Genomic DNA, 27,717 nt, shown 5'->3' on the forward strand with positions numbered 1-27,717 from the left:
TGGTCACCCCTCACTTTCCCCCCCATGAGGGCCTGGTCGTCCCCAAATGCCTCCCCTGCGGGCCTGGTCGCCCCACGCAGCTTGCTGCTCAGTTGTTTGGTCGCCCCTCACTAACCCCCCTGCCGGTCTGGTCACCCCACGCAGCCTGCTGCTCAGTGGTTGGTTGCCCCTCACTGACGCCCCTGCGGGCCTGGTCACCCTATGTAACCGGCTGTTTGGTCGTTTGGTCGCCCCTCACTGACCTCCCCCTGCTGGCCTAGTCGCCCCAAGCAGCCTGTTCGGTCGTCCGTTCGGTTGCAATGGTCACTTAGGCTTTTATCTATTTGGATTATTGACTATATTTCCCATGCTGTACTTTACATCCCCATTACTGTAAATTTGTACTTTTTTGTACTTGTTGTTGTTAATCCTCATCTCAGGATATTTTTTCCATTTATTTTTTTTATTTCATATTTTTACTGATTTCAGAGAGGAAGGGAGAGGGAGATAGAAACATCAGTGGTGAGAAAGAATCACTGACTACCTGCCTCCTGCACTCCCCCGACTGGGGATCGAGCTTGCAACCCAGGAATGTGCCCTTGACTGGAATCAAACCTGGGACCCTTCAGTCTGCAGGCTGACGCTCTATCCACTGAGCCTAACCAGCTAGAGTTCCTTCCATTTATTTTTATCTTTTTCATGCTTGGGTTGCAGGCTCAGCCTCCCCAGTAGAGAGTGTGCAGGAGGCAGGGAGGGAGGGAGGGAGAGAAAAAGTAAAAAGGAATTGAAAAAGATAAAAATTCTCATCTGAGCATATGTCCTCAATGATTTTATTTTTTATTTTTTAGAGAGAGGAAGGGAAAGAAAGAGAGAGAAAAACATTGATGTGAGAAACATCTCTTCGTTGCCAACCCAAAACCTAGGTATGTGCCCTGACCGGGAATCAAACATGCAACTGTGTGGACATGTTTGCACAGGGTAATGCTCCAACCAACTGAACCACCTGGCCAAGGCTAAAAATTTTTTTAATTAAAAAAATAAAATTAACCCAGCCAGTGTGGTTCAGTGGTTGAGTGTAGACCCATGAACCAAGAGGTCTAGGTTCACTTTCCTGTCCGGGAACCTGCCCAGTTTACGAATTCAATCCCCAGTAGAAAGCGTGCAGGAGGCAACCTATCAATGATTCTCTCTGATCATTGATGTTTCTATCCCTCTTTCCCTCTCACTTCCTTTCTCTGAAATGAATAAAAACATACATATTTTTAAAAGAATAAAATTATGCCCTAGCCGGCTTGGCTCAGTGGGTAGAGCGTCAGCCTGCAGATTGAAGGGTCCCAGGTTCGATTCCGGCCAAGGGCACATGCCTGGATTGTGGGTTTGATTCCCAGGGGCGTGCAGGAGGCAGCCAATCAATGATTCTCTCTCATCATTGATGTTTCTATCTCTCTCCTCCCTTCCTCTCTGAAATCAATAAAGAAATATATATATATATTTTTAAAAGAATAAAATTAGAGTAAAGAATGGGTAGCTACAAGTACAGAACCACATGACACATCCCCAACAGAGAAAAGAGAATTGCAAAGATGACAGAAGAAACATAATAACAAATGAGTTCATCATGACCTTCAACAGAATCAGTAAAATGCAAGGGGGAGAAGGGGAGAAAGGAGGGAGGAAGGAAGACAGATTCAAAACAGATGCAAACAATGAAGGAAAAGAAGGAACTAGAGTCTATTCTAGTAGGTTTGGTAGCAAAAGCAAAGCGAGGATTGATAGCAAAGGAGGGAAAGCCAGTGGAGAAGACACTTAAGATGTCAAAGGCAAAATACATTGTATTAAAAAAAATAAACTGACTGTATAATACTTTCTGCCGAGAGGAGTAATTTCTGCTAAACAGCTTCCGTACTGGGCTGGTTCAGATCTGCTCACACCAACAAGAGCTCCAACTCCCTCTGAGCTGTTCCTGGGACACAGCCTCGTGCACACGGCGCTGCGGGCCCCACGGAGGCCCGGGGAGCATTTCCCACACCTGCCTCCGCACAGGAGCCACCTGGGACACTCATTCACGCACTCCTTTACACACTCACACTCACACTCACACACACACACACACACACACACTCCCCCGCTCCCCCTCTGGAGGGTCTGAGCCTCCTGGTTCGGGGCGCTGTGTTTCTCAAACGAGTGAGCCAGGTGATCAGGCAAGTTTAAGAAATCAGTACAAATCCCTGGCACCGGAAAAGGGTGCCCCTTGGGCCGCCTCACCCGACCCCCGAGCCCCGCTGCCTCCTCGGCGTCGGGCTCACAGGCCGGGGCAACATGGACTTGAAGATTCGGGGATCAAATCCGAGCGCCACCCGCATCAGACCCAAGGGGACCGGCGGGAGCCGCCGCCGGCCTCGGCGTCCCCAGGTGCCTGCCCCGCAGGGCGCTGCGGAGTCCGACCTGCGAGCCAAGCCCAGGGGGCCGCACGTCCCACGCGGGACCACGCCGCCACCTGCAGCGGGGAGACCGGGCGGGACGCCTCCTCTGCGCGGCGGGGCGGTGCGAGCCCGAGGCGGGGAGCCAGCAGCGAGGTCACCCCGCGCGCGGGGAGCGGGTGCGCGGCAGCCGCTGACGGGTCCCCGAGGCCGGGACAAGCTCCGCCGGCCCAAGCACCGCCGCGGAGACCGAGCGAGACCAGGCGGACCCCCTCTCGCCCGGGCCCGCGGCTTCCCGGGAAAACCCGGCAGAACCGACGGGAAACCAGGGGCCGCCGGGAACAGCCCTGAGCCAGACCAGAGCGGAAAGAGGCGCCGGGGTCCCGGGGGCTAAGGCCGCGCGGACGGGGACGTCAGAGCGCCCGCCGCCGTCTCCTCACCTCACGGCCCCACGGGCTCCGCGCTCAGCAGCCCCCGGCGGGGGACCGGCAGCAGCCTCCACGGTCACCGGTTCGGGGCCGGGAAGGGGGTCGGGGGCCGGGAACGGGAGGGGGTGGGGCAGAGGGCCGCGACCTTCCGCGCTTTACGGCCCCGAGCGAGGGGACGCCGCGCGTGACCTCCCCCGCGCGCACGCGCGCCATGACGTCACCGCCGCGGCCCCGCCCCTGCACGTGGGCTTGTTGGGCCTCGCTGTGCCCCGCCTCTGCCTCAGCCCAGGTGAAGGCGGTTTGGAGGCGTCTCCTCTCCAGGCCCCGTTCGAACCGCAGCCTCAGACGCTGTTAATTTGTGCACGTGCAACCGGGACGGCCGAGGTGGCGGCAGCCCCGCTGGAGTGTGGGAGGCGGGGTTCTCTCCACCCTCGAGGGTGTGTATAGGTCTGGCCCAGGGAGGGACCGCAGCCGCAGCCGAAAGTCACTCTAGTTCAGGGCGTAAGAAGGCTTCTTGGAGTAACAGTCACTTTGTTTCTTGGCATCATTCAGGTCTTCCTGGGCAAGACTGCTGCCTGCGACTGAAGGGTCCCAGGTTCGATTCCGGTCAAGGGCACATGCCCGCATTGCGGGCTTGATCCCCAGTAGGGGGTGTGCAGGAGGCAGCCAATCAATGATTCTCTCTCATCACTGATGTTTCTATCTCTCCCTCTCCCTCTCTGAAATAAATAAAAATATATTTATAAATCAACCAATCAAACAAGTCCGGCCTGCTGCCCTGCTCCATCTGGGAGGCAGGGTCTTACTCTGCACCTTTCTAGCCTGGAAAAGAGGGATCATTCACTCCGTCATCTTAGAAGCCCCCCACCCCCTACCCCTTCCTTACTATCACATCGCCTTGTTTTCTTGCCTTTATAGAGTTCATCACTATGGAAAGTGTTTGTTGACTGCCTTACCCTGCCCTGTCACACCGAACCTTAATCTAATGATGGCTGTATCCGCAGCACTTAGAACAGCATTTGGCACATCGTTCAGTAAAACTTCCTTTGCATGGAAAGCAATCTAATGGTATAGCCGCCCCTGAGTGTTGGGCCACACTCTCCTGTTCCATTTCTTGGATTCAAGCCCATCTCACCACAAGAGCCAATATATATATACTAGAGGCCTGATGCACAAAATTCATGCAAGGGGCTTGGCCCCTGCCGCCAAGGCAGCTGCCTCAGCCCCCTTCGGGGCTTTGTCCCAAAGGTCATTTGGAAGGATGTCCAGTCTAATTAGCATATTACGATTTTATTATATATTATATATTACGATCACGTAATATGTATTACGAATATACACACACACACACACACACACACACACACACACACTAGAGGCCCAATGCATGAAATTTGTGCACAGATAGGGTTCCTAGGCCTGGCCAGTGATCAGGGCCAATTGGGGCCCCTGGCAACCAGCCAGGGCCTTCCTTCATTCCACGCCGCCCCCTGGTGGTCATCGCACATCATAATGAGCGATCGAACTCCCAATCTCCCAGTTGAATTCCCGAGAGGACACTTTGCATGTTAGCATTTTATATATATAGATTTTTTAAAAATATATTTTATTAATTTTTTTACAGAGAGAAAGGGAGAGGGATAGAGAGTTAGAAACATCGACGAAAGAGAAACATCGATCAGTTGCCTCCTGCACACTCCCTACTGGGGATGTGCCTGCAACCAAGGTACATGCCCTTGACCAGACTCGAACCTGGGACCCTTGAGTCCGCAGGCTGATGCTGTATCCACTGAGCCAAACCGGTTAGGGCCATATATATAGATTTTTTTTTAAGAGAGGGAGGAAGAGAGAAAAAAGAGAGATTGAGAGAAACATGGATAGGCTGCCTCCTGCATGCCCCCTACCAGGGGTCGAACCTGCAACCCGGGCATATGCCCTGAGCACAAATGGAACCAATGACCTCTTGGTGCATGGGACAATGCTCAACTAACTGAGCGACATTGGCCAGGGCACACAAGCCAGTCTTGTTTTACTGATGGCCTCTTGTTTTATCCCAGGCACTCTGCTGAATGATGGGGTTCAGCAGTGCACAAGAAACAAAGGGCTTCCACCTTTACGGAGTGTCAGTAAAGTTCCAGGGACCCCTGTGTCACCATACCAGCCCACAACCTGCATACTTTATTTTTGTTGTTATTAATCCTCATCCGAGGATATTTTTCCATTGATCTTTCTTATTTATTTTTTAAAATATATTTTTATTGATTTTAGAGAGGAAGGGAAAGGGAGAGATAAAACATCAATGATAAGAAAAAATCATTCACCAGCTGCCTCCTGCACTCCCCCCACTGGGGATAGAGCCCATGACCCAGGCATGTGCCCTTGACCAAAATCGAACCAGGGACCCTTCAGTCAGCAGCAGGTCAACGCTCTATCCACTGAGTTAAACCAGCTAGGGCTTCCATTAATCTTTTTTAGAGAGAGTAGAAGAGAGAGGGAAAGACAGAGAAATATCAATGTGAAAAAAACACGTTGATTGGTTGCCTACTGCATGCACTCTGGGGCTAGGGAGGAGCCTGCAACCAAGGTACATGCCCTCGACCAGAATCAAACCCAGGACCTTTTGGTCTGCAGGCCGATGCTCTATCCACTGAGCCAAACCGGCTAGGGCAACTTGCATACTTTATACACCACACACTTGCCAGGTAACTCACACAAGACAGCCCACATGAGGTCTGGCTGCCTGAGAACAGAAACTCTGCCTCTTGCTAATTCTGCTTCATGAAAAGTTCAAGCCATTCTGGGCTTCTGTCCTAGATAAATACCTTAATATTTTAGCTAAAGGCTTAAAGCTTGGAGTCATTTAGCCCAAAACTCTGCCCCAGAAGAGAAGAGGGGACAGACTAATGAATCTGAGGTATATTCTTGGGGGAGCCATTCCTGGTGCCCAGAAGTGGCTCTTTCAGGAGAAAAACTTTACAAGTTTTTATGTGTGTTTTTTTGTTTTGTTTTTTTAATAAGCCATCTGGCTCATGCCATTTCCAGACATATGAATTTGGGAGAAAACTAGTTGTCTATAGGAAATGAGGATCAAAATGGTATTTAATGTGTTGATAGTCAATGTGCTTTCTTCCTCACCCATCACCATTTTTGGCCTCCACTTTGAAATGCGAAGTAAAAAAAAAAAAAAAAAAAAGCTAAGTCCTAAAACGTCTTTCATTGTCACTGTTGACTTGTACTCTGGTAGACTCTCATAAGCACCAGTGCACTATGTTAAGAGCATTAAGTGTGTTTACGTTTTTGGCCTTCCTTTTTCCATAAAATGTTAGAGTTATTCCTTGTGAGATTCTAGACTTCTCAGAGCAGAGCATCCCTTGAAGAATTAAACGTTTCTCATGGGCCATTTTTCCCATGATATTTAGACAGCAGCTATTTTTATCCTTTGCAACCCCTTCTTGTTTTCCTGTCTCTCAAGGACAGAAATTACGAGAGGTGGGAAGGATATTTTTAGCACCTGTTTCAAAAGATCTAAGCCAGGAATCCCTTTGCACACCAAGAACGGGGGCTTGGACCACATCTTTTCTCCACGCCAGTTCTCGTGCCTTACACTCCAGAGTGTCCCATGGTGGGTGGAGACAGGAGGGAGGCAAAGGTAACTCCATTTCAGGCTGAGGGTTCCTTCACCCACTCACCTCTCCTTCCCCAGAGCAGGTGGGTGTGGGTAGAGGCTGCCCCAGCTCGTCTCAGTGAGGGTTCTCCAGCAGCACACTCACACCTTCCTCTCTGGTCAACTCTCGGGGTGTGTCAAAGCGCCACTGCAATGATTGTCAAGTGCATTAGCTCATTATCCGCATCTATAACTGTGCAGTCTGTCCCGCCCCTTTCTGTCCCTTTGTTGTGTAGCGTTAGCAGGTGGTCCTGAAGCCATTTGAGGAACTTAGGTAAACGGGATCTTCTCTCAAGGGCCCTGGTGGCAGGCACAGGGTGACCGAGCCTTTCTGTCTCCATGAACACGGTATCAACATTGTGCACTGTATTTCTATCAAGCCGGACTTCAACTAAGTTCTTCTTTTCATATTACCAGGTTTATAAATGAATAAACAGACACTTTAATTACTCTTACCATGTCTGTGAAATATTCTTCATCTGTATGTGTTTGCCATCACAAAGGACAACATCACACATAAAACCGTTGGTTCCTGTGTTGCCAAGTGTAAAACAGAACGTGGAAACTGAGGGGCAGTAGGTACAGGCGTTCTGTCCCCTCCCTGCAGTGCTGGCCTGGCGGGAGAGAGAAGCCCCCGTTCCTCCTGAAGTGACCGCCGGTCACGGGGCTCGACCTCCTGCCTTACAACTACTTCACACTAGAAGCCTGGCACTTGATGTGTCACTCACGTGCCTGTGAGCCCATGTTTATGTGGAAACGGGGCGTGTGTGTGTGCGTTCTTGGTCACACCCGTGGGGAGTTTTCAGAACATTATCTGTGCGAAGCAGCCAGTGCTCTCACTACACCAACTTCCATCCACAAATCCTGGTGTGTTTATGCAGTAAAACACCTGCTAGGGACTGGTGCTGTGCTGGGAGCTGTGGAACTATTTCATATAGTCTGAGTAAGACAGAGTAACACTGCAGCTAGCTACTGTGCCCGGCACTGTGCCAAGTGCCCTAACTGCATTACCTCATTGAAATGTCACCACATCTGTGTCATAGAGATGAGAGTATCGCTGACTCACCCATGAGGGAAACGAGGCGTAGAAGTACATTCTCAAGTTGCAGATAATAAAAACCAGGACTCACATCTAAGTCTTTTCACGCATGAGATAGTGACCTATTCAAGTAGGTGTTAAGTGATGGGCTAGAGACGCTAACACATTAGAATCACTTGGGGAAATTTAAACCAAGACGCTCCAAATGAAGTGAAATCGACAAGGCTGGAGGGCAGATCAGTACTTCCAAATAACTTTCCAGGAACTTCTCTTGTATCAAGAGAAGTTGCCTAGATGCCAACTAATGAGAAGAAGAAATGATAGTTATTTAAAGCTATGTGGATGAGGGAGAACTTAAGCTGTTTTTTTTTTTGTTTTTTTTTTAATCCTCACCCAAGGATATTTGTTTTTCCCATTGCTTTTTCAGAGAGAGTGGAAAGGAGGGAGGGAGGGGGGGGGAGAAAGAAACATTGATGTGAGAGAGCCACATCGATTGGTTGCCTCCTGCATGCCCCCAGACCTAGGATCCAACGTGCAACTCAGGTACATGCCCTTGACCATGTCCTTGACTGGGAATCGAACCTGTGACCCTTCAGTGCGTGAGACAACACTATCCACTGAGCCATGCCAGCAAGGGCCTTAAGCTGGTTCTTTAAGAGTGTGCTTTACACGGGACAAGGGTTTATCACATACAGCATCCCTTTCAATCTTTATGACAATCTTATGAGGTAAGTTTTTAGTAGATGATGTAGACTCAGATGTAACGTGACTTTTTCTTTTCTTTTTAAATATTTTTATTGATTTCAGAGAGGAAGGGAGAGGAAGAGAGAGATAGAAACACCAATAATGAGAGAGAATCATTGATCGGCTGCCTCCTGCACACCCGCTACTGAGGATCGAGCCTGCAACCCAGGCATGTGCCCTTGACCGGAATCGAACCCCGGACCCTTCAGTCCCCAGACCAATGCTCTATCCACTGAGCAAAACTGGCTAGGGCTGTGACACGACTTTTTCAAGATCACACAGCTAGTGGGAAAGTCTGGGAATGGAGCCAAGATTATATATCTGAATCCAGTGATCTCTGCAGTTTCCGGTAGAACAGGTGGCCAGGAGGGCATTTAAGGCTGAGTTGAGCCAATGACTGGAAACAGAGAGACAGAAAAGAGCAAACAATGTGAGGAGCTTGGCTGGCCGCAGTAGACTGAATATTGTTTTCAATTCCTTATTCCATCTGCCATGTGACCTTGCAGTGCATGTAGGGCTGTAATATATATTTTTAAATATATTTTTGTATTGACTTCAGAGAGGAAGTGAGAGGGAGAGAGAGAGAAACATCAATGATGAGAGAGAATCATTGATTAGCTGCCACCTACACGCCCCCGACTGGGGATCGAGCCCAAAACCCAGGCACGTGCCCTGACTGGGAATTGAACTGTGACCTCCTGGTTCATAGGTAGACACCCAACCACTGAGCCACACCGGCCGAGCTGTAGTATATTGTTGTCCCACTGAGGTCAGTTGGCTTCAGCCATTCACGTGACATTTTTTAAGCTGGGCATTAGCCATAGCGTACAAGTGTGGAGCCAGGCCTTACGAGGCATTGCACATTTTCACTAGCCCTTGTGGGCTCTGACCATTCACCATAAGAAGATGAGGGCATCATACTCATGGCCCTGGATCATGAAGGATGAGAGGTGTGTGAAACAGACCTGAACTCTGCCTGAAGCCACGCCCACTGACCCACACCCTGCAACAGAGGTCCCCGCCAAACCACAGTCACCTGCAGGCTCATGAGCACGAGACTAAACGCTTGTTGAAAGGCACTATGGTTTTGGTTGCTTTATTATGCAGCCTTTTTGCACCTCAAATAAAGGAGCTTTGAATAGTGTCATTATATAGGAATTACAAAACCAAGACCTACGTCCCCTGAAGGAATTCTTCGCTGACTGCAAACTTTGAAGTCAATGGTCGTCATTGATGAATATTTGAACCGCTACATATGGGAGTCCCACAGGCTAATATGTCAAGAACAACCTCACCTTCCAAACCTGCTCCCTTATTATGTCCAGTGCATGAATGGCCAAGAATCCTGGGAGTCAGCTGGTCACCCCACTCGCTTCTCCCTGCACCTCCAGTTCCCCCAGCCCCACACAATCCGTCTCCTCCCTGCCTCCTGTCTCTCCTGACCTCTTTCCCCACTTTCGTTGCTGGGGTTCAGAGTTAGCATCCGTGCTTCGGTGATAATCTCTTAAATGATTTCCCTGATGCCCAGCTCACCCTGTCCTCAATCTACAGGGTTACTTTTCTGAAACACATCAGATAATTCACTGGCTTAACACCCTCATGTGACCCCTTGTTGGGGAGATAGTGTTCAGACTCCTTACCATGGCAGACAAAGGTCTTCACAGTGGGAGTGGAGGAGGCTGACCATGGCTCACACTGTGCTTTGTGCTGGAGCCTGAATCCTGGGCCATTCTCCACCCCCACCCCCACCCCCACCCCCCACCCCTGTGCAGCTGTATCTCCAGTCGCACTAACACCTTTGCCATACCCACCTTTTCTCACCAAGATGCCCTTCCTGGCACCCACTGTGCTGTGCTTGTGGGATCGTTCTGAATTTAGAATCAAATGACCCCTCCACAACCCCCCCGCCCCCCGCCGTCAGCCTGGCAGACCCCTCCTGGATTTCAAACACTCAGCCTGGTATCACCACCACCTCCTCAGGGAAGCTTTTTCTTCCCCAAGATGGTTTGCCTCCCTTTGGTGTCCCCACTGTACCCTTTTCGGTCACAAATGTCGTTTTTCTCCCCTACTGGTTCCATCAATCCCTCTAGTGAGGACTCGGCATCTTTAAAGCCCCAACACCTAGCATTTTGCCTGGCATTTAATCTATGATTAAATGAATTGGGAAAAGAGAAGAGCAAAAGCTCTGTTTGCCCATCTGTGAAATGGGGCTAATCCTGTAGTGATGGGTTGAGTTTACCGCCTTTGGCCATATTAACTGACCAGTAGGTGGCGCTGTGGCATATGAATTAAGATTTCCTGGGTTCACAGGCCCCTCCTACGGGGTGCAGGATGTCAGGGTTAATTAGAAACCTATGTCAGGCTGATCAAATCTCCCCCAGAGGAGATAACCCAGCGTGGTTCCTGTGCGCGGCAAGGGCTGAGAAGCCTTGAAGGAGGGATGGGCCAGTCCACTCCCACTGTCCTTCCCAAGCGAGGCTCCGTGGCGTTAGGGACCCTCAGACACTTGGATCTGGGGCATCCTTGGACTCAAGGCCCTCAGAGGCCAAGCTGGAAGGGTTGGTTGAGGTTGGTCAAGAGAATGACTTTGGAGCTGACCTGGCCTGGTCTGAATGCCAGCATTCAGGTATTCAGTATTCAGATATTCTCTCCTGACCTGGAAAATGATTGGCTCTCATACCACACACCCTCTTTTTCCCCACTTGCCACCTATTTGTTAACTTTGTTTTTATTTTCCTTTTGGGATTAAATCATTATTATTTACATTGTCTGACTTCATAAAAGCTATTCTCAACTGAACCATGTCATGCCTATAATTACATTTCTCTCATTTTATTTTATTTTTTAAAATATATTTTATTGATTTTTTACAGAGAGGAAGGGAAAGGGAGAGGGATACAGAGTTAGAAACATCGATGAGAGAGAAACATCGATGAGCTGCCTCCTGCACACTCCCTACTAGGGATGTGCCCGCAACCCAGGTACATGCCCTTGACCGGAATCGAACCCGGGACCCTTCAGTCCGCAGGCCGACGCTCTATCCAGTGAGCCAAACCAATTAGGGCTCTCTCATTTTATTTTTAAAGATTTCAAATATACTGCCAAGTTGTAAGAATTTTACAGTGAACACCCAAACACCTAATTCTGGATTTTATCATTTTACTAAACATCCTTGATCACAAATTAATTTATCTATCAATTCCTATATTCATTCATGAATCTATCTTGGTTTTGGTTCATTTCAAAGTACAGTGTAGACATCAGTATACTTCACCCAAAATTCTTAGAATATTTTTGCTTTAGGTATCAGTGTACTGCTGGACTCATAAAATGAGTTGGTCAGTGTTTCCTATGTTTGTTTTTTAAACAGCTTCACTGGTATATAGTTTGCATGCCATGAAATTCACCTGTTGTCTGCGTGTGATTGGCATTATTTCTTCCTTAAGTATTTGATAGAATTCATCAGAGAAGCGATTTACACCTAAGCTTTTCTTTGTGGAAAGACTTTTAATCAATCATTCAATTTCTTTTATCGTGATATGTCTATTCAGATTTTCCATTTCTTCTTGAGTCAATTTTGGTAATTTACCTTTCTAGGAATTTGGCCATTGTGCTTACGTTGTTCATTTTGTCGACATTTTCTTACAACTTTTTGTTTTCTGGAGTATCAGTTGTGATGATGTCCCCTCTTTTCTTCCTGATTTGGGTAATTTTGTCTTTTCTTCCTTTTCTAGGTGTTTATTAAAAGAAAAGAAGCCCGGCTAGTGTGGCTAAGTTGGTTGCACTGAGAGGTCGCTGGTTCCATTCCCAGTCAGTGCACATGCCCGGGCTGCGGGCTCGATCCCCCATAGGGAGTGTGCAAGAGTCAGCTGATGGATTTATCACTTTCACATAGAAGTTACTCTCTCTCCCTCTCCCTAAAAATAAATAAAAATACTTTTTAAAAAGAAAATTTTGTATTGTACACTCACAGCAACTTTATTGACAACAAAAGCTTAAAGCAGTTCAAATGTCCATCACTAGGAGAATGGAAATATGAAATACTATCAGCAATGAGAAACAAATAAGAACAACAAAAACAACCTATTGATACAGGCAACAACATGCAAGAATCTCACCGACATGATGTGAAGCAAAGGAATCCGGGCCTAAAGGTGTGCATATTCTATGAGTCTGTGTATATGAAATTCAGAACAAATAAAGCAAATCTATGCTGACAGAGACCAGAACGAGGTTGCTGCCCTGGCCAGGTAGCTCAGTTGGTTAGAGCATCGTCCAGATATGCCAAGGATTCAGGTTTGATCTCCAGTCAGGGCACAAGGGCACATACAAGAATTAATCAATCAATGAATGCATAAATGAGTGGAATAACAAATCGATGTCTGTTTCTGTCTCTCTGTCTCTCACTCTCTAAAATAAATTTAAAAATAATACAATAAATATGTAAGGATTTCAGCCTTTTAAAAAAAGGAAGGACATTCTGACAAAAAAAAAAAAATAGAGATTGCTTATTGGGGAAATTTGCCTTACAAGAAAGGGGATATCCAAGTGCCCATCAGTAGGTGAGGGGATCAAAAAGCTGTGGTACCATTATTCCATGGAATACTATGCAGCAGTAAAAAGGAAGGATTTCTTACCCTTTGAGACAGCATGGAGGGACCTGAAGAGTATTATGCTAAGTAAAATAAGCCAGTCAGAGAAAGACAAGTATCACATGATCTCACTCATATGTGGAATCTAAGTAACAAAATAAACTAATGAACAGAGTGGATCCAGAGATATAGAAGCATGAAACAGAGTGCAGAATCTCAGAGGGAAGGCGGGGGAGGGTGGTTGGGTAGGAGGTAATCAACCAAAGACCTTGTATGCATGACCCATAGAAACAGACAATAGGATGCTGAAGGCCTGGGGCTGAGGGGGTCAATGGGGGGAAATGGGGGACATAGGTAATACTTTCAACAATAAAGAATTATTTTAAAAATAAAAAATAAGTTAATGCACTAAACTCTATTTTTATTTTATTTTATTTTTTTTTAATATATTTTTATTGATTTTTTACAGAGAGGAAGGGAGAGAGATAGAGAGTTAGAAACATCGATCAGCTGCCTCCTGCACACCTCCCACCGGGGATGTGCCCGCAACCCAGGCACATGCCCTTGACCGGAATCGAACCTGAGACCCCTCAGTCCCCAGGCCGACGCTCCATCCACTGAGCCAAACCGGTTCCGGCGAAACTCTAAAAATAATAAAATAAATAAATAAAAATACTATACAAATATATTTTTTAAAAGCAGGGCGGGGGATACCCATTCTCAAAACCCATCCCAACCACACAGCAGGATCCTGTAAGAAGTCTGGACCCATGAGGAAATCTCATGTAAACTGAAGTGCAACGCCCTGGTGAGGGAGTCCCACAGAGGATGTCATCCCTGCTTCACGCCACTGGGCCATGAGGCCCAGGGTTGGAAGTGACAACCCAGTGTCATACAGAGTCTGGGTTAGAACCCAGGCCCTCAGATGTCTGGTCTGCTGTTTTATCCACCCTGACCTCCTCTTGCAGTGAGCCAGGGCCCCTCGAAAGTCGCTCCACCCCAGGCCCCAAAATATACTTTCCTACCACCTGTCCCAAGTGCCTGCATTGTGCTACGAGAGAGCTAGCCACATTGGTCATCGAAGCCCAGGGGCGGGAATTGTGTCCTTTGTTACCGTAGAGCAGGGCTGCGGAAATTGAACTCACGGGGCCAAGAGGTGGATTAAATCAGATCTTCACCAGCGTCTGGGAATGTGAAGACAAAGACTCCGGTTAGCTGGCACACACCACGCGCTTGCCGGGTGCCCTCGGACACGTCCCTTAGACACGCTGAGCCTAGCTTCCTCATCTACAACATGGGCACCGCGTCTCACAGGGTTGTTGTGACAATTCCATGAACTCACATATGTGAACATGCATTGTCAGCTCTACCGGAAAGGTTACAGTTATTCAGCGCTGCTGGGATCTGGACGGGATACGTTTGAGGTTGTCTGGTCGTGCTTTGCGGGAGTAGAAGCTCCTGAGGTCCTGGGTATTCGGGGGGACTTGCAACCCCCAGCTGGCTTCGGGGTCCTTGTGCCTGGCCTGGCCCCACTCCCCGGTACCCACAATGACATCCATGTTCCATCAGCTTCCCCGGGAAGCCAAGCCCACTTGCATCTCAGCAAAGCTCCCAGGAGTTGACATCTGGCTCTTAGTGCCAGCCAGCCCAGGGGCCAGGGGTCGCACAAACTCCAGAAGGAAGAGGCAGTTGGCTGGCAAGGCTGTCCCTTGGCCCGGCTGAATAACCTTTGATCCGCGCTGTGGGGAACGTGGACATTTGCCTGTGGCCTGCAAGACGGCCTTTTATTTTCTAAGAAATGTGAGCCGTGGTGCAGATCTGCTTCAATATACTCTTGTCGGATTGTGTAGCCGTGGCCAGACCCCGAGCATCATGGCCATGTGCTGCCCCCTAACCACACCGCCTGTTTGTCTAGGGGCCAACCTGTTCCCTGCAGGACTCAAGTCAGCCAAGGGTGTCACATGCTCTCCTGCCTCTTGCCTTGCCTTCTCCTGTCCAGTAGTCACATGAAAGACGTGGGGGAGGGAGGGGGTGTCGGGGAGGGCCCAGCCCCCACACTGCCCAGACAGACTCTCCTACAGCACCCTTTCCTCCCAGCCCACTTCCCTCGAGCCTATGGCCCCCATGCCCACCCACCGATGGCACCTGTCCGGTGTACAGTTACCACCTGCCCATGTTTAATTCATGGCTGGGGGTTGGGACTAGCTTCCCGAGAAAAGAAAGAACTCCCCTGGGGTCTTGCCCAGTTCCTGCCCGCACGCAGGGCACACGGCTGAGGCCCCAGCCTCCTGCCTGGGCTGGGGGCTGGGAGTGGAAGCCGCTGATGAAGGACACTGTCCCGGCCAGGACACCGCCATCACTTGTTAATCCGCAGCCCTGGAATGTCTGTGGGCCAATCAGCAAGGTCTGCGAGGGCTCCCAGAGGGCTCTAAGAACCCTGCAATGATTAGCAGGGGCCACGGGGTCAGTGCACACCGCTTGGCTGGTAGGTCGGCTGTCGGAGGGGCGGCCGGGATTGCAGCTGTCTCTCCTTTTTCATGCCAGCCTGGATGGGAGGCTTGTTTGGACACAATGATTACTCACCAGCCTCCTCCTTTTGTCTGCCAGCCCAGCCTGACTCCTCGAGATTGTGAATAGCTCCGTCCAGCCTGTGAAGCGAGCTGGACGTGGACGGCGGAGCCCGGCTGCTCCCAGGTCGCCCTACGGACCCATGCTCCAGCTGGAGCCCTCCTCTGGGCTGGGGGGCCGCGGGCCTGGCCTCCTGTCCGTGCTCCTGGCTCTCCTCTGCGTGGCCTGGGCAGAGGTGCGGCCGCTCCAGCTGCGGGGGGAGCAGGCGCCAATGCCCGGAGGTAAGGGGCCCTGGGTGAGGCAAGGTGGAGGAGCTATGATGTGGTACAGGGGGGCTAGGGGGCTTCTAGAATCCAGTTTGAGGCCTGAGCCCTGGGCAGGCTGATGTGGTCTAAAGAGCAACCTTCGGCCAGTCCAGGGGCCGAGATGAATGGGGGAGGCTGGGCCGGGGAGGAGGACGAATGAAGGGGAGTGGGCCCAGGCTTGGGGGCCAAGGAGGAACACAGCCTAGAGTTTGCAGTTGGGGCCCTAGGAGAACCACAGTGGCCAAGAGGAGTTGGAGCCAGGGGGCTGCTGGGAGCCCAGGGCTGGCGCCCTCCCCACACCCAACCCCCAGCCCCATTGCCCTCTATCTCGCCACGCCCAGCTCTCAGCCCAAGCTCCTTTACACCTGTCCACTCACCGGACTCTTCCCCACCTCTTAGCCCCCCATCGCTCTGCTCCGGGTCCTCCCACACATGCTCCTGTCCAGCCTTAGGTCGTGCTTCCTAAGGGCAGGACTGCATTCTCACCTTGCCGTGGTGACCCCACCCTATCAGCCAGGACACGGGCCCGCCACTCAGGTGCCCTGACCTTGTCTCCCCTCCCAGCCCTGAGCAGGAAGGAGGGTTTCCTGCTCCTCTCCCTGCACAACCGCCTGCGCAGCCGGGTGCACCCCCCTGCGGCCAACATGCAGAGACTGGTGAGTGCCCGGCCCAGGGCCCAGCTCACAGAGGGGGCGGCTGGAGGGGCAGTCCCGAGAGGGCTCAGGAGGCCATGCTGGCACCAGGCGCCCTTCCACCTGAGCAGGGCAAAAGGGGCAGCCAGTCACCTTGCCCGGAGCGGGCCGGGTCTGGTTGCTGAGGCCTCCACAGCTTCCTGCGTCCCAGAAGGGCAGTCCTGTGGCCTTTCCTCACATCCCATCCCGTTGTCCTGGAGACCAGGAGGCATGGAAGCAGCTCACAAAGGAGTCCCAGCAGGATGGAGGGAGAAGCATCCTGCTCAGGGAGGGGCTTGTGTGGGGCCGGGACCCAGTGCTCGCTTCCTCACGGGCTTGTCTGGGTGAAGGGGCCCCTCCAAGTGCCCTGCTCATTCACGGGGGCTGCGGAAGGCGGTGGAGGGCTTCCCATCAACCCTGACGGGGGCTCTGGGGTTGGAGGTGTCATCCTGGGGCCCAGAAACTCGGCCCCGTGGTGTGGGACCTCCGCTACCCCAGCCCCTGCTGACAGGCCTGGGAGCGAGGGAGGGGCAGGGTGGGAGCGGGCAGGGTTCCCCATGACTGCCTCCCACAAACTCCTCCTCCGCTGGCTGAGCACCGGTGACCTTGAGAGCTCCTGGGTCAGTTTCCCAGGAGGTGGGGGTGGGACAGGCAGATGGGAGGGGTCGCTTCTCCCCCTTTCCCTGCGCTGCAGCGGCTCTGCCCCTCCTGGCTCCCCCTCCCCCTCCCCACACTCTGGTGGGAGGGCACCCCCCCTCGCCCCCCCATCAGCTGTTTCTACACGTTTCATGCCCTCTTTGCCAAACTCTTGGAAAACAGCACTTCATAAAAGGTGCAAAAAGAAGTCCCCAGTCAGCCTCCCTCATACCTCTGGCTTGGTCCTAGGCACCCCTGTGGGCTTCTACAGCTTTTTCCCGTGGGGTTGAGGCCCTGGGGGTGGCTCGGGGCTGCTGAGGGGCCCCAGTGGGCCCTGTTGCTCCCAGCTCTAGCCCCCATCAGCAGTAAAGTCACTATGGCCCCCTGCCCAGGGCCTGCTGTGAGTCAGGCCCTCAGCAATGCACTCTCCTCCCTGCATCCATTTATTTTACTTTATTTTTTAAAATATGTTTTTATTGATTTCAAAGAGGAAGGGAGAGGGAGAGAGAGATAGAAACATCCAGGATGAGAGAGAATCATGGATCAGCTGCCTCCTGCACGCCCCCTATTGGGGATCAAGCCCACAACCTGGGCATGTGCCCTGATTGGGAATCGAACCCTGACTTCCTGGTTCCTAGGTCAACGCTCAACCCCTGAGCCACGCCGGCTGGGCCCTGCACCCATTTAATCCTCACGACAATCTCAGCCTACAGGTCCCTTAGTGTTCCCATTTTACAGATGAGGATGTTGAGTCTTAGGCAGATTAGGGGACTGCCGGAGGTCACATAGCTGTGATGAGGTGTCTAGGTGGACCAGGGCATGGCGACAGGATCATATACCTTATCCCGCCTGCAGAGGGCCTTGTTTCAGAAGAGGGGGTGCTTCAGGACCGGGGTGCGGGGACGTCAGCTGGTGCCTGGGTAGGGAGAGCAGATTACACCTGCTCCAGAAAACTCTGCTCTCTGGGACCAAAGCCCTGGGACCAGGAGACCTCCAACACCCTCGCTGGCCCCTTCCCTGTGGGTGCCCTACACACGCCAAGGCCGGGGTGGGGAATAGGGTACAGAGGCCCGGCTGCTGCAGCTTTTGGCAACACAGAAGGGAAGCGGAGGGGGAGCAGCTGAGCATGGCCAGGGCCAGGAGTACCTCATGGCAAACACGGAACCAGTGTGAAAGGCGTGGGCCCTGCCAGGGCTCACCTCCCCGGGTGGAAAAGATTACCGCAGAAACCCATCCCATCACCTGGATGACAGTCCTCCCTCCGGGGCACCTGTCCCCCCAGACGGTGGTGCCATGATCAGGGCTAAGGGTGCCCACAGGAGTCAGGAGGATGGAGGCTCCCAGTTCTGGGTGGAGCAGGCTCTGGGCTGGGGGTCCAGACAGCACCAGGGCCTTTCCCAACACACCTTGGAGCGCTCTGTGCCGGTCCTATCTGACCTTCCCCAGCCCGGTGAACTGGGAAAAACCCGCTCAGAGTGGTCAGGCAGCCAAGCAAGACACCCGGCCCAGTGCTCTCTGCAACTAGCAACCCGGGAATGTGTGGGAGATGGCAAGGGAGGGCCCTGCTGATGTTTCTGTGTGTACTGCCCCCAGGACTGGAGTGAGAGCCTCGCCCGACAGGCTCAGGCCAGGGCAGCCCGCTGTGGCGCCCCGGCCCCAAGCCTGGTGCCCACTCCGGGGGCCACTTCCCAGGTGGGCTGGAATGTGCAGCTGCTGCCAGTGGGCTCGGCATCCTTCGTCCACGTGGTGGGCCTGTGGTTTGCAGAAGGCCAGCGGTACAGCCATGAGGCGGCGGCATGTGCCCTCAATGCCACCTGCACCCACTACACTCAGGTGAGGCCAGCGTACGGGCTCAGGAGGGCTAGAGTTTGTCCTAAAATTAGTGGTTGCTTTTCCTCCAATTTGTGTGGTTTTACTTTTTTAAAAAATATATTTTTGGCCAAAACCGGTTTGGCTCAGTGGATAGAGCGTCGGCCTGCGGACTGAAAGGTCCCAGGTTCGATTCCGGTTAGGGCATGTACCTGGGTTGCGGACACATCCCAGTGGGAGATGTGCAGGAGGCAGCTGATCGATGTTTCTAACTCTCTATCCCTCTCCCATCCTCTCTGTAAGAAATCAATAAAATATATTTTAAAAACTTATATATATATATATATATTTTTGTTGTTGTTGTTGTTGTTGTTGTTGTTGATTTCAGAGAGGAAGGGAGAGGGAGAGAAAAACAGAAAAATCAATGATGAGAGAGAATCATTGATCGGCTGCCTCCTGCACGCCCCACACTGGGGATCAAGCCTGCCACCCAGGTATGTGCTCTTACTGGGAATCGAACTGTGACCTCCTAGTTCATAGGTTGACACTCAACCACTGAGCCACGCCGGCCGGGCGGTTTTACTTTTTTCAGGGCACATACGTAGGTTGTGGGTTTGATCCCTGGTTGGGGTGCGAACAGGAGGCCACTGATTGATGATTCTCTCTCTCTCCCTTACTGTCTCTCTCAAAATCAATAAAAATATATCCTTGGGTGAGGGTTAAAAGTTTCATTACAGAAAATGTCAAACATATACAAAATGGTCAGAATGATTAATGAACCCCCATGTACCCGTCACCCAGCTTCAACAATTATCATCTCGTGGTTTCATGGCTCATCTTCTTTCATCTATGTCAGCGGTTCTCAACCTGTGGGTCACGACCCCTTTGGGAGGTCGAACGACCCTTTCACAGGGGTCGCCTAAGACCATCGGAAAACACATATATAATTACATATTGTTTTTGTGATTAATCACTATGCTTTAATTATGCTCAATTTGTAACAATGAAAATACATCCTGCATATCAGATATTTACATTACGATTCATAACAGTAGCAAAATGACAGTGATAAAGTAGCAATGAAAATAATTTTATGGTTGGGGGTCACCACAACATGAGGAACTGTATTAAAGGGTCGCGGCATTAGGAAGGTTGAGAACCACTGAGTTAGATGGTGACAGTGAGAAAACAAATACTTCATAAGTTGTTCATTATTTAACAGAGATTTTTAAAAGTAGAATTAAACAGAGATTTTAAAATATTTACTGTGTAGCTAATGTTCTCTTAAAGGTTCCACATTTACTTGTGCCTCCTCTCTTTAAGTCTTGACCAATTTCCCCAGAGGTTTCTCTACTTGAACAAATCAGCTTTTTCTTTCTCTTCATTTTAAAATGTTCGTTCATTTCTGTTATTTTTATTTTCTTTCTTCTATTTTATTTGACTTACTCTATTATCTCTTTTTATATTCGTGATATGGGTTCTTAGCTCATTAATTTTAAGTATTTTTCATTACTGCTTTATGCATGTAAAGCTATAGATTTCCCCCTAAACTTTGCTAGCCACATCCTATAAGTTTGATGGTGTTTTCATTGTCATTTAAGTTCTAAATGTTTCCTATTTTCCATCATGACGTTGCCTTTGATTTTAAAATGTATATTTAAATTTCCAAACTATGCTTTCTTCTTTACTTACTTCTTAATTACTTACTCTGATTTTATTGCATAGAAGTCATAGAACATGGCCTATAGGATATTGATTCTTTTTTTTTTTAATATATTTTATTGATTTTTTACAGAGAGGAAGAGAGAGGGATAGAGAGTTAGAAACATCGATGAGAGAGAAACATCGACCAGCTGCCTCCTGCACATCTCCCACTGGGGATGTGCCCGCAACCAATGTACATGCCCCTGACCGGAATCGAACCCGGGACCCTTGAGTCCGCAGGCCGACGCTCTATCCACTGAGCCAAACCAGTCTCGGCAGGATATTGATTCTTTGGTAATAGATGAATCTTGCTTTGTGGTTTACTGAGGGGTCAACGTTTGGAAAAATTCCATGAATTCCTAAAAAGAATGCATATTCTACCCAGCCGGTGTGGCTCAGTAGTTGAACGTCGATTTATGAACCAGGAGGTCATAATTGGATTCCCAGTCAGAGCACATGCCTAGGTTGTGGGCTGGATCCCCAGTAGCGGGCATGCAGGAGGCAGCCGATTAATGATTCTCTCTCATCGTTGATGTTTCTCTCTCTCCCTCTCCTTTCCTCTTTAAATATATATATTTTTAAAAATGCATATTCTTTCATTGTTGGACACGTATGTATGGCCACATGTTCATCTCTCCCTGCCTTATACCTGTCTTTTGTTTGTTTGTTCCATTGTTTGTTAATCCTCACTCAAGGATATTCTTTCATTGATTCTCAGGGAGAGTGGAAGAGAGAGGGAAAGACAGAGAGAAACACTGATGTGAGAGAAACACATTGATTGGTTGCCTCCTACATGAGCCCTGACCAGGGCCCAGGCCGGGGAGGAGCCTGCAATCAAGGCACGTGCCCTTGACCGGAATCGAATCCGGGACCCTTTGGTCCTTAGGCCAATGCTCTATCTACTGAGCCAAACCAGCTAGGGCCACACCTGTCATTTTTAATGGCTACCAATTTGCTTAGCTCTTCCTGTGTTTTGACCATTTGTTCTATTTCCACATTGTCACTGATTCTAAAACTTTAAATCTAAGTTTTGAATACTGTTAACAACCTGTATCCATTAGCTTTTGATGCACACACACTCCCAATGTAGCATCTTACAATTCTGCAGGTGGACAATTTGGGTGGGGATCAGCTGGGAGGTTCTTCTGGTCTTGGCTGGACCCACTCATGCAACTCAATCAGCTGCAGGGTTGGCAGAAGCTGGCTGTCTAGAGTGGCTCTAACTGGCTCCTCTCCGCCCTCAGAGGTCTTTCAGCCTCCAGGAGGCTTGCTCAAGTGGTGGCTTAAACACAATGTTATAAGAGTGAGTAGAAAATGCAGGGTCCCCTGAGGCCTAGGTTCAAAACTGGCTCAGTATCATCTCTGCTGCAAGCCACAGGGTGTGGGAAACAGAGTCCTTCTCTTGATACCAAGAACTGCAGAGCCACATTTAAAAGGGAGCCGGAGCGAGAAGTGCAGCCGTTTTTCCAATCTGTCACAAGGTTTTCATGTCCAAGTCTTTCTGTAGCATCTCTCCTGCCCCCATCCACAATCTCCCCTCCTTTCAGGTGTCTGCCTGCCCTCACCCTCCACTCCCCCGAACACCCACACAGCCTTCCTAGACTATTCCCACCCATCCGTACAGCCCTGCGCATCACAGCTGCTACTCTGGAGGCCCCCGGGGAGGTGAGGGAGCTGCCTGCTTGCCTCGTTTGGGGCCAGAGCTATGTTCTCCCTCCCAGTGAGCATCACTTGTGCTGCTGGCCCCAGTCTGGGGGTGGCCCAATCGGACTTCTGAGCCACTGTGTCTCCCACAGCTCGTGTGGGCCACCTCGAGCCAGCTGGGCTGTGGGCAACATCCCTGCTCTGGGGACCAGGCCGAGATGGAAGCCTTTGTCTGTGCCTACTCTCCTGGGTAAGCCTCCGCCACTCCTGGGCTGTCAGCTGGGGTGAGGATACTTTCCCCCTGGGAGAGGCGTCTACCCACTCACCCAAAAGGCCTTTACCTCTAGATCTCCACCCTGTGGGAGAGGGAAGAAGGGGTAAGGGATTGGGTGCAGAGGTGGCAGCACTCATGGTCCTGGCAGTGCAGGATGTGCAGTCCCCTTGGATGCCTCCTCCTGGAAGCACTCCCTGCTTGGAGATTTCTCAGGATTCGTTGGGAGGCCCTCTCTTCTTTTCTAGGGAATCTCCCCATCTCATCCAGCTCCCCGACCCCCTGGCTGAGCTGAGGGGCGGATGGGGCAGGCAGGCGGCCAGGTCCTTCCAGCCCCCTCTGGTGCTTGCTCCCACAGAGGCAATTGGGAGGTCAACGGGCAGACAATCGTCCCCTACAAGAAGGGCGCCTGGTGCTCGCTCTGCACGGCCAGCGTCTCGGGCTGCTTCAAAGCCTGGGACCATGCAGGAGGGCTCTGTGGTAAGTGCCCCCGTACCTGCTTCCTCCTGTGGGAGCGGGTATCGGAGAGCTTGATGGGTGATTAGAGGAAGTGGCAGCGTCCTGAGGGGCTGTCCCAGAAGCCTGGGCCCAGCACCCAGGAGGCACCTGCCTGGAGGAAGCCCCTTTCAGAGGTCCCTGCTTATCTGACCAGAGGTCCCCAGGAACCCATGTCGCATGAGCTGCCGGAACGGCGGACATCTCAACGTCAGCACCTGCCACTGCCACTGTCCCCCCGGCTACACGGGCAGGTTCTGCCAAGGTGAGGAGCCCTGGAGTTGCAGACCACAGCGGCCTGAGGGACCCAGCGAGGGGAGTCCAGGCCCGGCACACCCGCAGGCAGCCCCTGGGGGTGAGGAGGGGCTGAGCCCAATGCATGTGGGCGCATGCGTGCACACAGACGCTGTGTGGTGCGTCCAGGGGCTGTGTTGCTCTCAATGAATGCGTTTTGAGGGAGTATCAAATGTACTAGGGGGGCGCTTGCTGATCTGAGCACTGCATATCGTCATTCAACAAGCATCCATTGAGCACCGACTGTCTGCAAGGCCCTGAGCTGCGCAGGGGGTTCAAATCAGAATCAGGAGTGGCCCCATACATCCTGAGGTGGTGGGAGACAGAATTAGGATTCAGAGGTGGATTCCTCTCCCATTGTCTCCCGCCCCAGCTCTGTGACCACGGGCAGGTTACTTCCCCAGCCCCAATTTGCTTCTCTCTACACGATCAAACCAAAGATGCCAAGAGGGGCAGCAGGTGGGAGCCCGAGAGGGGATCTCTCTGTGGTTGGCCAGTCCCTGCATGTCCGCAGCCTGGCCTGTGAGGGGCAGCACGGGGTCCAGGCTTGTGGCTGAGCGCAGGCCCCTCCCGCCCCGTCCTGCAGTGCGGTGCAGCATGCAGTGCGTGCATGGCCGGTTCCGGGAAGAGGAGTGCTCCTGCGTCTGTGACATCGGCTATGGGGGAGCCCAATGTGCCAGTGAGTCCTGACCCAAGGCCCCCAACAAGCCGGGCCCTCCCAGGATCCCCTCGATAGGGTGCTGGATCTGGGCTACCTCACAATTGCCTGTTGCACACATCTCTTCCCAGTTCCATGTTCAGTGATATTGGTAGCCTGAAATGGGCTGTGGTATGGGCATTTACACCATGGGAATTGGCAAATGCTACAAACCATAGATTTATTTATGTATTTTTTGAGGCAGAGAGCTGGCTGTTACACATTTACCAGCACATCACTGACACCACCACCACCACCACCACCACCACCCCCACCCCCGCCTCTCCGATGGGTGGTACCTTGAGCTCAGCTCCCTGGCAGGGTGGGAGGGGTGACGATTTTGACGAGAGATGCTTACACACAAACTCACGCTCCCTCTCCCCAGCCAAGGTGCACTTTCCCTTCCACACCTGTGACCTAAGGATCGATGGCGACTGCTTCATGGTGTCTCCGGAGGCAGACACCTATTACGGAGCTAAGATGAAATGCCAGGTGACAGCTGGCCCCTGCCTTCCCGGGAAGCCCCTCTCCTCTAGGGTCAAAAGGACTAAGGAGGGATCCTGGACTGAGATGGTTCCTTCGACACCTTCTCATCATTAGCATAAAGCAGGGGTCCACTCAGAGGCCCACGGAAACCAAGAGGTCACGTACTGAGCTGAGGGACCAGGAGCGAGGCCCCCACCCAACCCCCATCTAAGGAGCTGTCCTGACTCAGCTCCAGCTGCTGGCTGCCACAGGGATACGAGTCAGGGAGGCCAGAACTCGGGATTTTTCAGAACCAGAAATCCAGATTTTCATTGGCCTCTCTAGACTTATTAATGTTGGCGGCCAACTCAAATGTGTGTAAGGCACTGAGCAAGTAAACCAAAAGCCTTCCAGTGGCAGGACCCAGCCAGGCCGGGCCCCGGCGCAGGCAGGGGAGAGGGATGGGGACCCCTCGTCTAAGAGGCAGGAGGCTGTGGGGTGGGGGACGAGGACAGCACAGCCAGCACACGTACTTGTCACTCATGGCCGCGGTGGGGTGGCAGGAAGGGCTGCCTGAGCTCTGGGTCCCTGCCGGCATGACCCAGAGTGGGGGTTACAGGGAAAGGGCGGGGTCCTCGCCCAGATCGAGAGCCAGAAAGTACAGGACATCCTCGCCTTCTACCTGGGCCGCCTGGAGACCACCAACGAGGTGACTGACAGCGACTTTGAGACCAGGAACTTCTGGATCGGTGAGTGTGGGGACTGGGATGCCCCCAGGAATCTGGGCCGTGGAAACCAGAGCACCCACCGGCAGTCAGTCAGGCTGGGGTGAAGGCTTGGAGCCCAATGGAGCCGCAGTCAGGCTGGCTCCCCCTGCCCCAGGGAGAGAGTGGCAGGGAGAGAGAACCACCAGGGGAGCGTGAGGGCTGGGGAGGGGCTGAAGGGCAGGGACCAGGCAGGCAGGAGGCAGCAGGCTGAGGCTCCCGCCCTCCTTTCTCGGGTCGTGGGGCCAACCTTGACTGCCCGTCCCAGGGCTCACCTACAAGACCACTAAGGACGCCTTCCGCTGGAACACCGGGGAGCACCAGTCCTTCACCAGCTTTGCCTTTGGGCAGCCTGACAACCAGGGGTGAGTCTGGGTGCCCTCCCTGCCTGGGCCCACCTTCTCCCCTGGGCCAAGCCTTGAGATGCCATTGAAGAGCCTCGCCCAGCCTGCTGCCTGGCCGAGCCCTCTGAGGGTCTGAGCCTCCCCTGCTACCCAGTGCCCAGGAAGTCAGGGAGGGCACAGCTGGGTGTGGGCATGGTGCTGAGATGAGGCATGCTCCAGGGAACCCGAGAAGGCTTTATCCGTCCACCCATCCACATGGTCCCCTCCATCTATCGTCTGTTCCCCCTCCCCAGCCCTGTGTCTGTATCACTACACTGATTCCCGGATTCTGTAGCCATCCACCCGCCTGCATCCATTCACACAACATCCACCCACCAGCAGCCTGTACGGAGGGTCTTCTGGTTACGTGGCCCCGCCCTGGTCTTCAGAGCCTAGGAATGCCCAGGGCAAGGTGACAGGGGTGGAGGTGGTCAGGCTGGGTGGCCACCCAGGGCTCCAACTATCTCACCCAGTGCCCCCTCGACCTCCTTGACGGCAGCCAGGTCTATGCCCCTGGCCCATCAGGAAGGCAGCCTGGCTGGTCTCCCAGGCACACGCTCCCTCCCGGGAGGGAGGGCCTGCCTGTTCCAGGTCCGCTCCCCACCCCGTTGGCTGGCGTGGCTGGTGTGGCTGATGTGGTTGGTGTGGCCGGTGTGGCTGGTGTGGCCGGTGTGGCTGGCGTGGCTGGTGTGGCTGATGTGGTTGGTGTGGCCGGTGTGGCTGGTGTGGCCGGTGTGGCTGGCGTGGCTGGTGTGGCTGAGTGCCGGCAGTAGGTAGGTGGAGTTGCTGTCCCAGGTAGGCGGTGGGCCAGGACCTCCCAGCTCCCCTGAGAAGCACTGCAGTGGTCGGGGGCAGGGATGAGAGCTTGGGTTGGTCTGGCTCCCAGAAGCCTCATATACAGGCCAGAGGCACCGAGGCCTCTTACATGCAGGTGGCCTGTGGGGGAGGAGGATCTGAAACTCCCAGACTCCTAATATCCCACCTGAGCACCCGACATCTTGGCCTGGCAGGTTTGGCAACTGCGTGGAGCTGCAGGCCTCGGCCGCCTTCAACTGGAACGACCAACGCTGTAAAACCCGAAACCGCTACATCTGCCAGTTTGGTGAGGGCCCTCCCGGCTCCCCTCCCGTGGTGCCTGTCCCCGGGGGTGGCTGCTGGCCCGATCCAGGTGCCTGGATACGCAGATCGCAGGCCTAGAGAGCGTCTGAGCTCACAGGGCCTTGGAGGACGCCCAGCAGGGAAGGTGGGCCAGCCTCACACCGCACGCACGTCCACCAGCGGCAGGACCAAGTACACCCTGGCGGGGGTTTCTCCAAGGTCCCGTCCTCCTGTCACTAGAGCTGCTATTTGAGGGCCTGTCGGGTTCTTCGATGTTACCTGATTCTCTAGAGCCCAGTGGTGGGGGGAAGGTGAAGCCAAGCCCAGAATCGGCTCCCGGCAGCGCCTGCTGGGAGGGTCCTGAGCTACCCAGGGGACCACGGCCCTGGGTGCTTCTGGACCCGGTGCAGCGGGTCCCCATCCCAGGGTGCCCTGGGCTGCCAGGGACCCTCGCTCTGTTCTGCTTCCTTCCCAGCTCAGGAGCACATTTCCCGGTGGGACCCAGGGCCCTGAGACGCAGCCAGGCCTCTCCCCTGCCACTGCCTGGAGGCGCACCAGCCCTGCCTGCCTGCCCATCGGTCCGGAACCTGGGCCGGGCCAGGACCTCAAGCCCAAAGAGGTCTCAGACCTTACAGGAAGTGGGGCAGGCCCAACAGGAAGCCTGGCATAGGGAGAGGGGCCCCTCAGCCTGCTTTTGATTGGGGAGATGGGCCTTCATTAGGTGCTGAAACCGGAGCAAGGCCAGGGGTCAGATGAGACCGCTCTTCTCCATCTGGGATGGACCCTCTGGGGCAGATGGAGGTCCCTCGCTGACCAGGATGCACCCCACAAGAGATTAAACTAAGTTATGAAACAGCCAAACTTGTGAATGCTCCTTTTGAAGGGGATTCAGATGAGCCGGGCGGTCCCTGGGAGACCAGAGAGCCCGAGGCTCCACTGCCGCTGCCTCCTGCCGGGCCTAGTCCCTTCCCTGCTCACCCGAGCGATGTTCTCAGGCTCTTAGCCCCTGAATAATGCACAGATTTAGAAGGCTCATGTGTGTCCCTC

The 27,717-nt window shown here is 52.6% G+C and overlaps 2 protein-coding genes across 3 annotated transcripts in view; one reads left to right on the forward strand and one right to left on the reverse strand.

Moving 5' to 3' along the window:
• The window catches only part of PDPR (pyruvate dehydrogenase phosphatase regulatory subunit), a 42,875-nt gene extending 39,891 nt beyond the window's left edge, over positions 1-2,984 (reverse strand). The window contains exon 1 of the mRNA XM_070398369.1: positions 2,840-2,984. The gene's annotated coding sequence lies outside the window, so the exon portion shown is untranslated. The remainder of the gene's footprint in view (positions 1-2,839) is intronic.
• Positions 2,985-15,252: 12,268 nt separating this feature from the next.
• LOC138996713 (C-type lectin domain family 18 member A-like) lies at positions 15,253-27,531 on the forward strand. 2 transcript variants are annotated; one of them, XM_070397858.1, is made up of 13 exons: positions 15,253-15,351; positions 15,474-15,715; positions 16,304-16,395; positions 18,640-18,879; positions 22,356-22,453; positions 22,833-22,954; positions 23,127-23,234; positions 23,850-23,942; positions 24,346-24,452; positions 25,045-25,174; positions 25,458-25,554; positions 26,583-26,674; positions 27,146-27,531. In XM_070397858.1, exons 2-13 carry the CDS (start codon positions 15,577-15,579, stop codon positions 27,181-27,183), a joined length of 1,356 nt encoding a protein of 451 aa, XP_070253959.1. In that variant the 5' UTR covers positions 15,253-15,351; positions 15,474-15,576; the 3' UTR covers positions 27,184-27,531. The 2 variants fall into 2 exon arrangements, with proteins under 2 accessions (XP_070253959.1, XP_070253958.1); XM_070397857.1 differs by lacking the exon at positions 15,253-15,351 and having other exon boundaries at positions 15,388-15,715.
• Positions 27,532-27,717: the final 186 nt, after the last annotated feature.

This window comes from Myotis yumanensis, unplaced genomic scaffold (assembly GCF_028538775.1).
Source record: "Myotis yumanensis isolate MYYU_CA2020_CCGP unplaced genomic scaffold, mMyoYum1.0.hap1 SCAF_18, whole genome shotgun sequence".
Lineage (NCBI taxonomy): Eukaryota > Metazoa > Chordata > Mammalia > Chiroptera > Vespertilionidae > Myotis > Myotis yumanensis.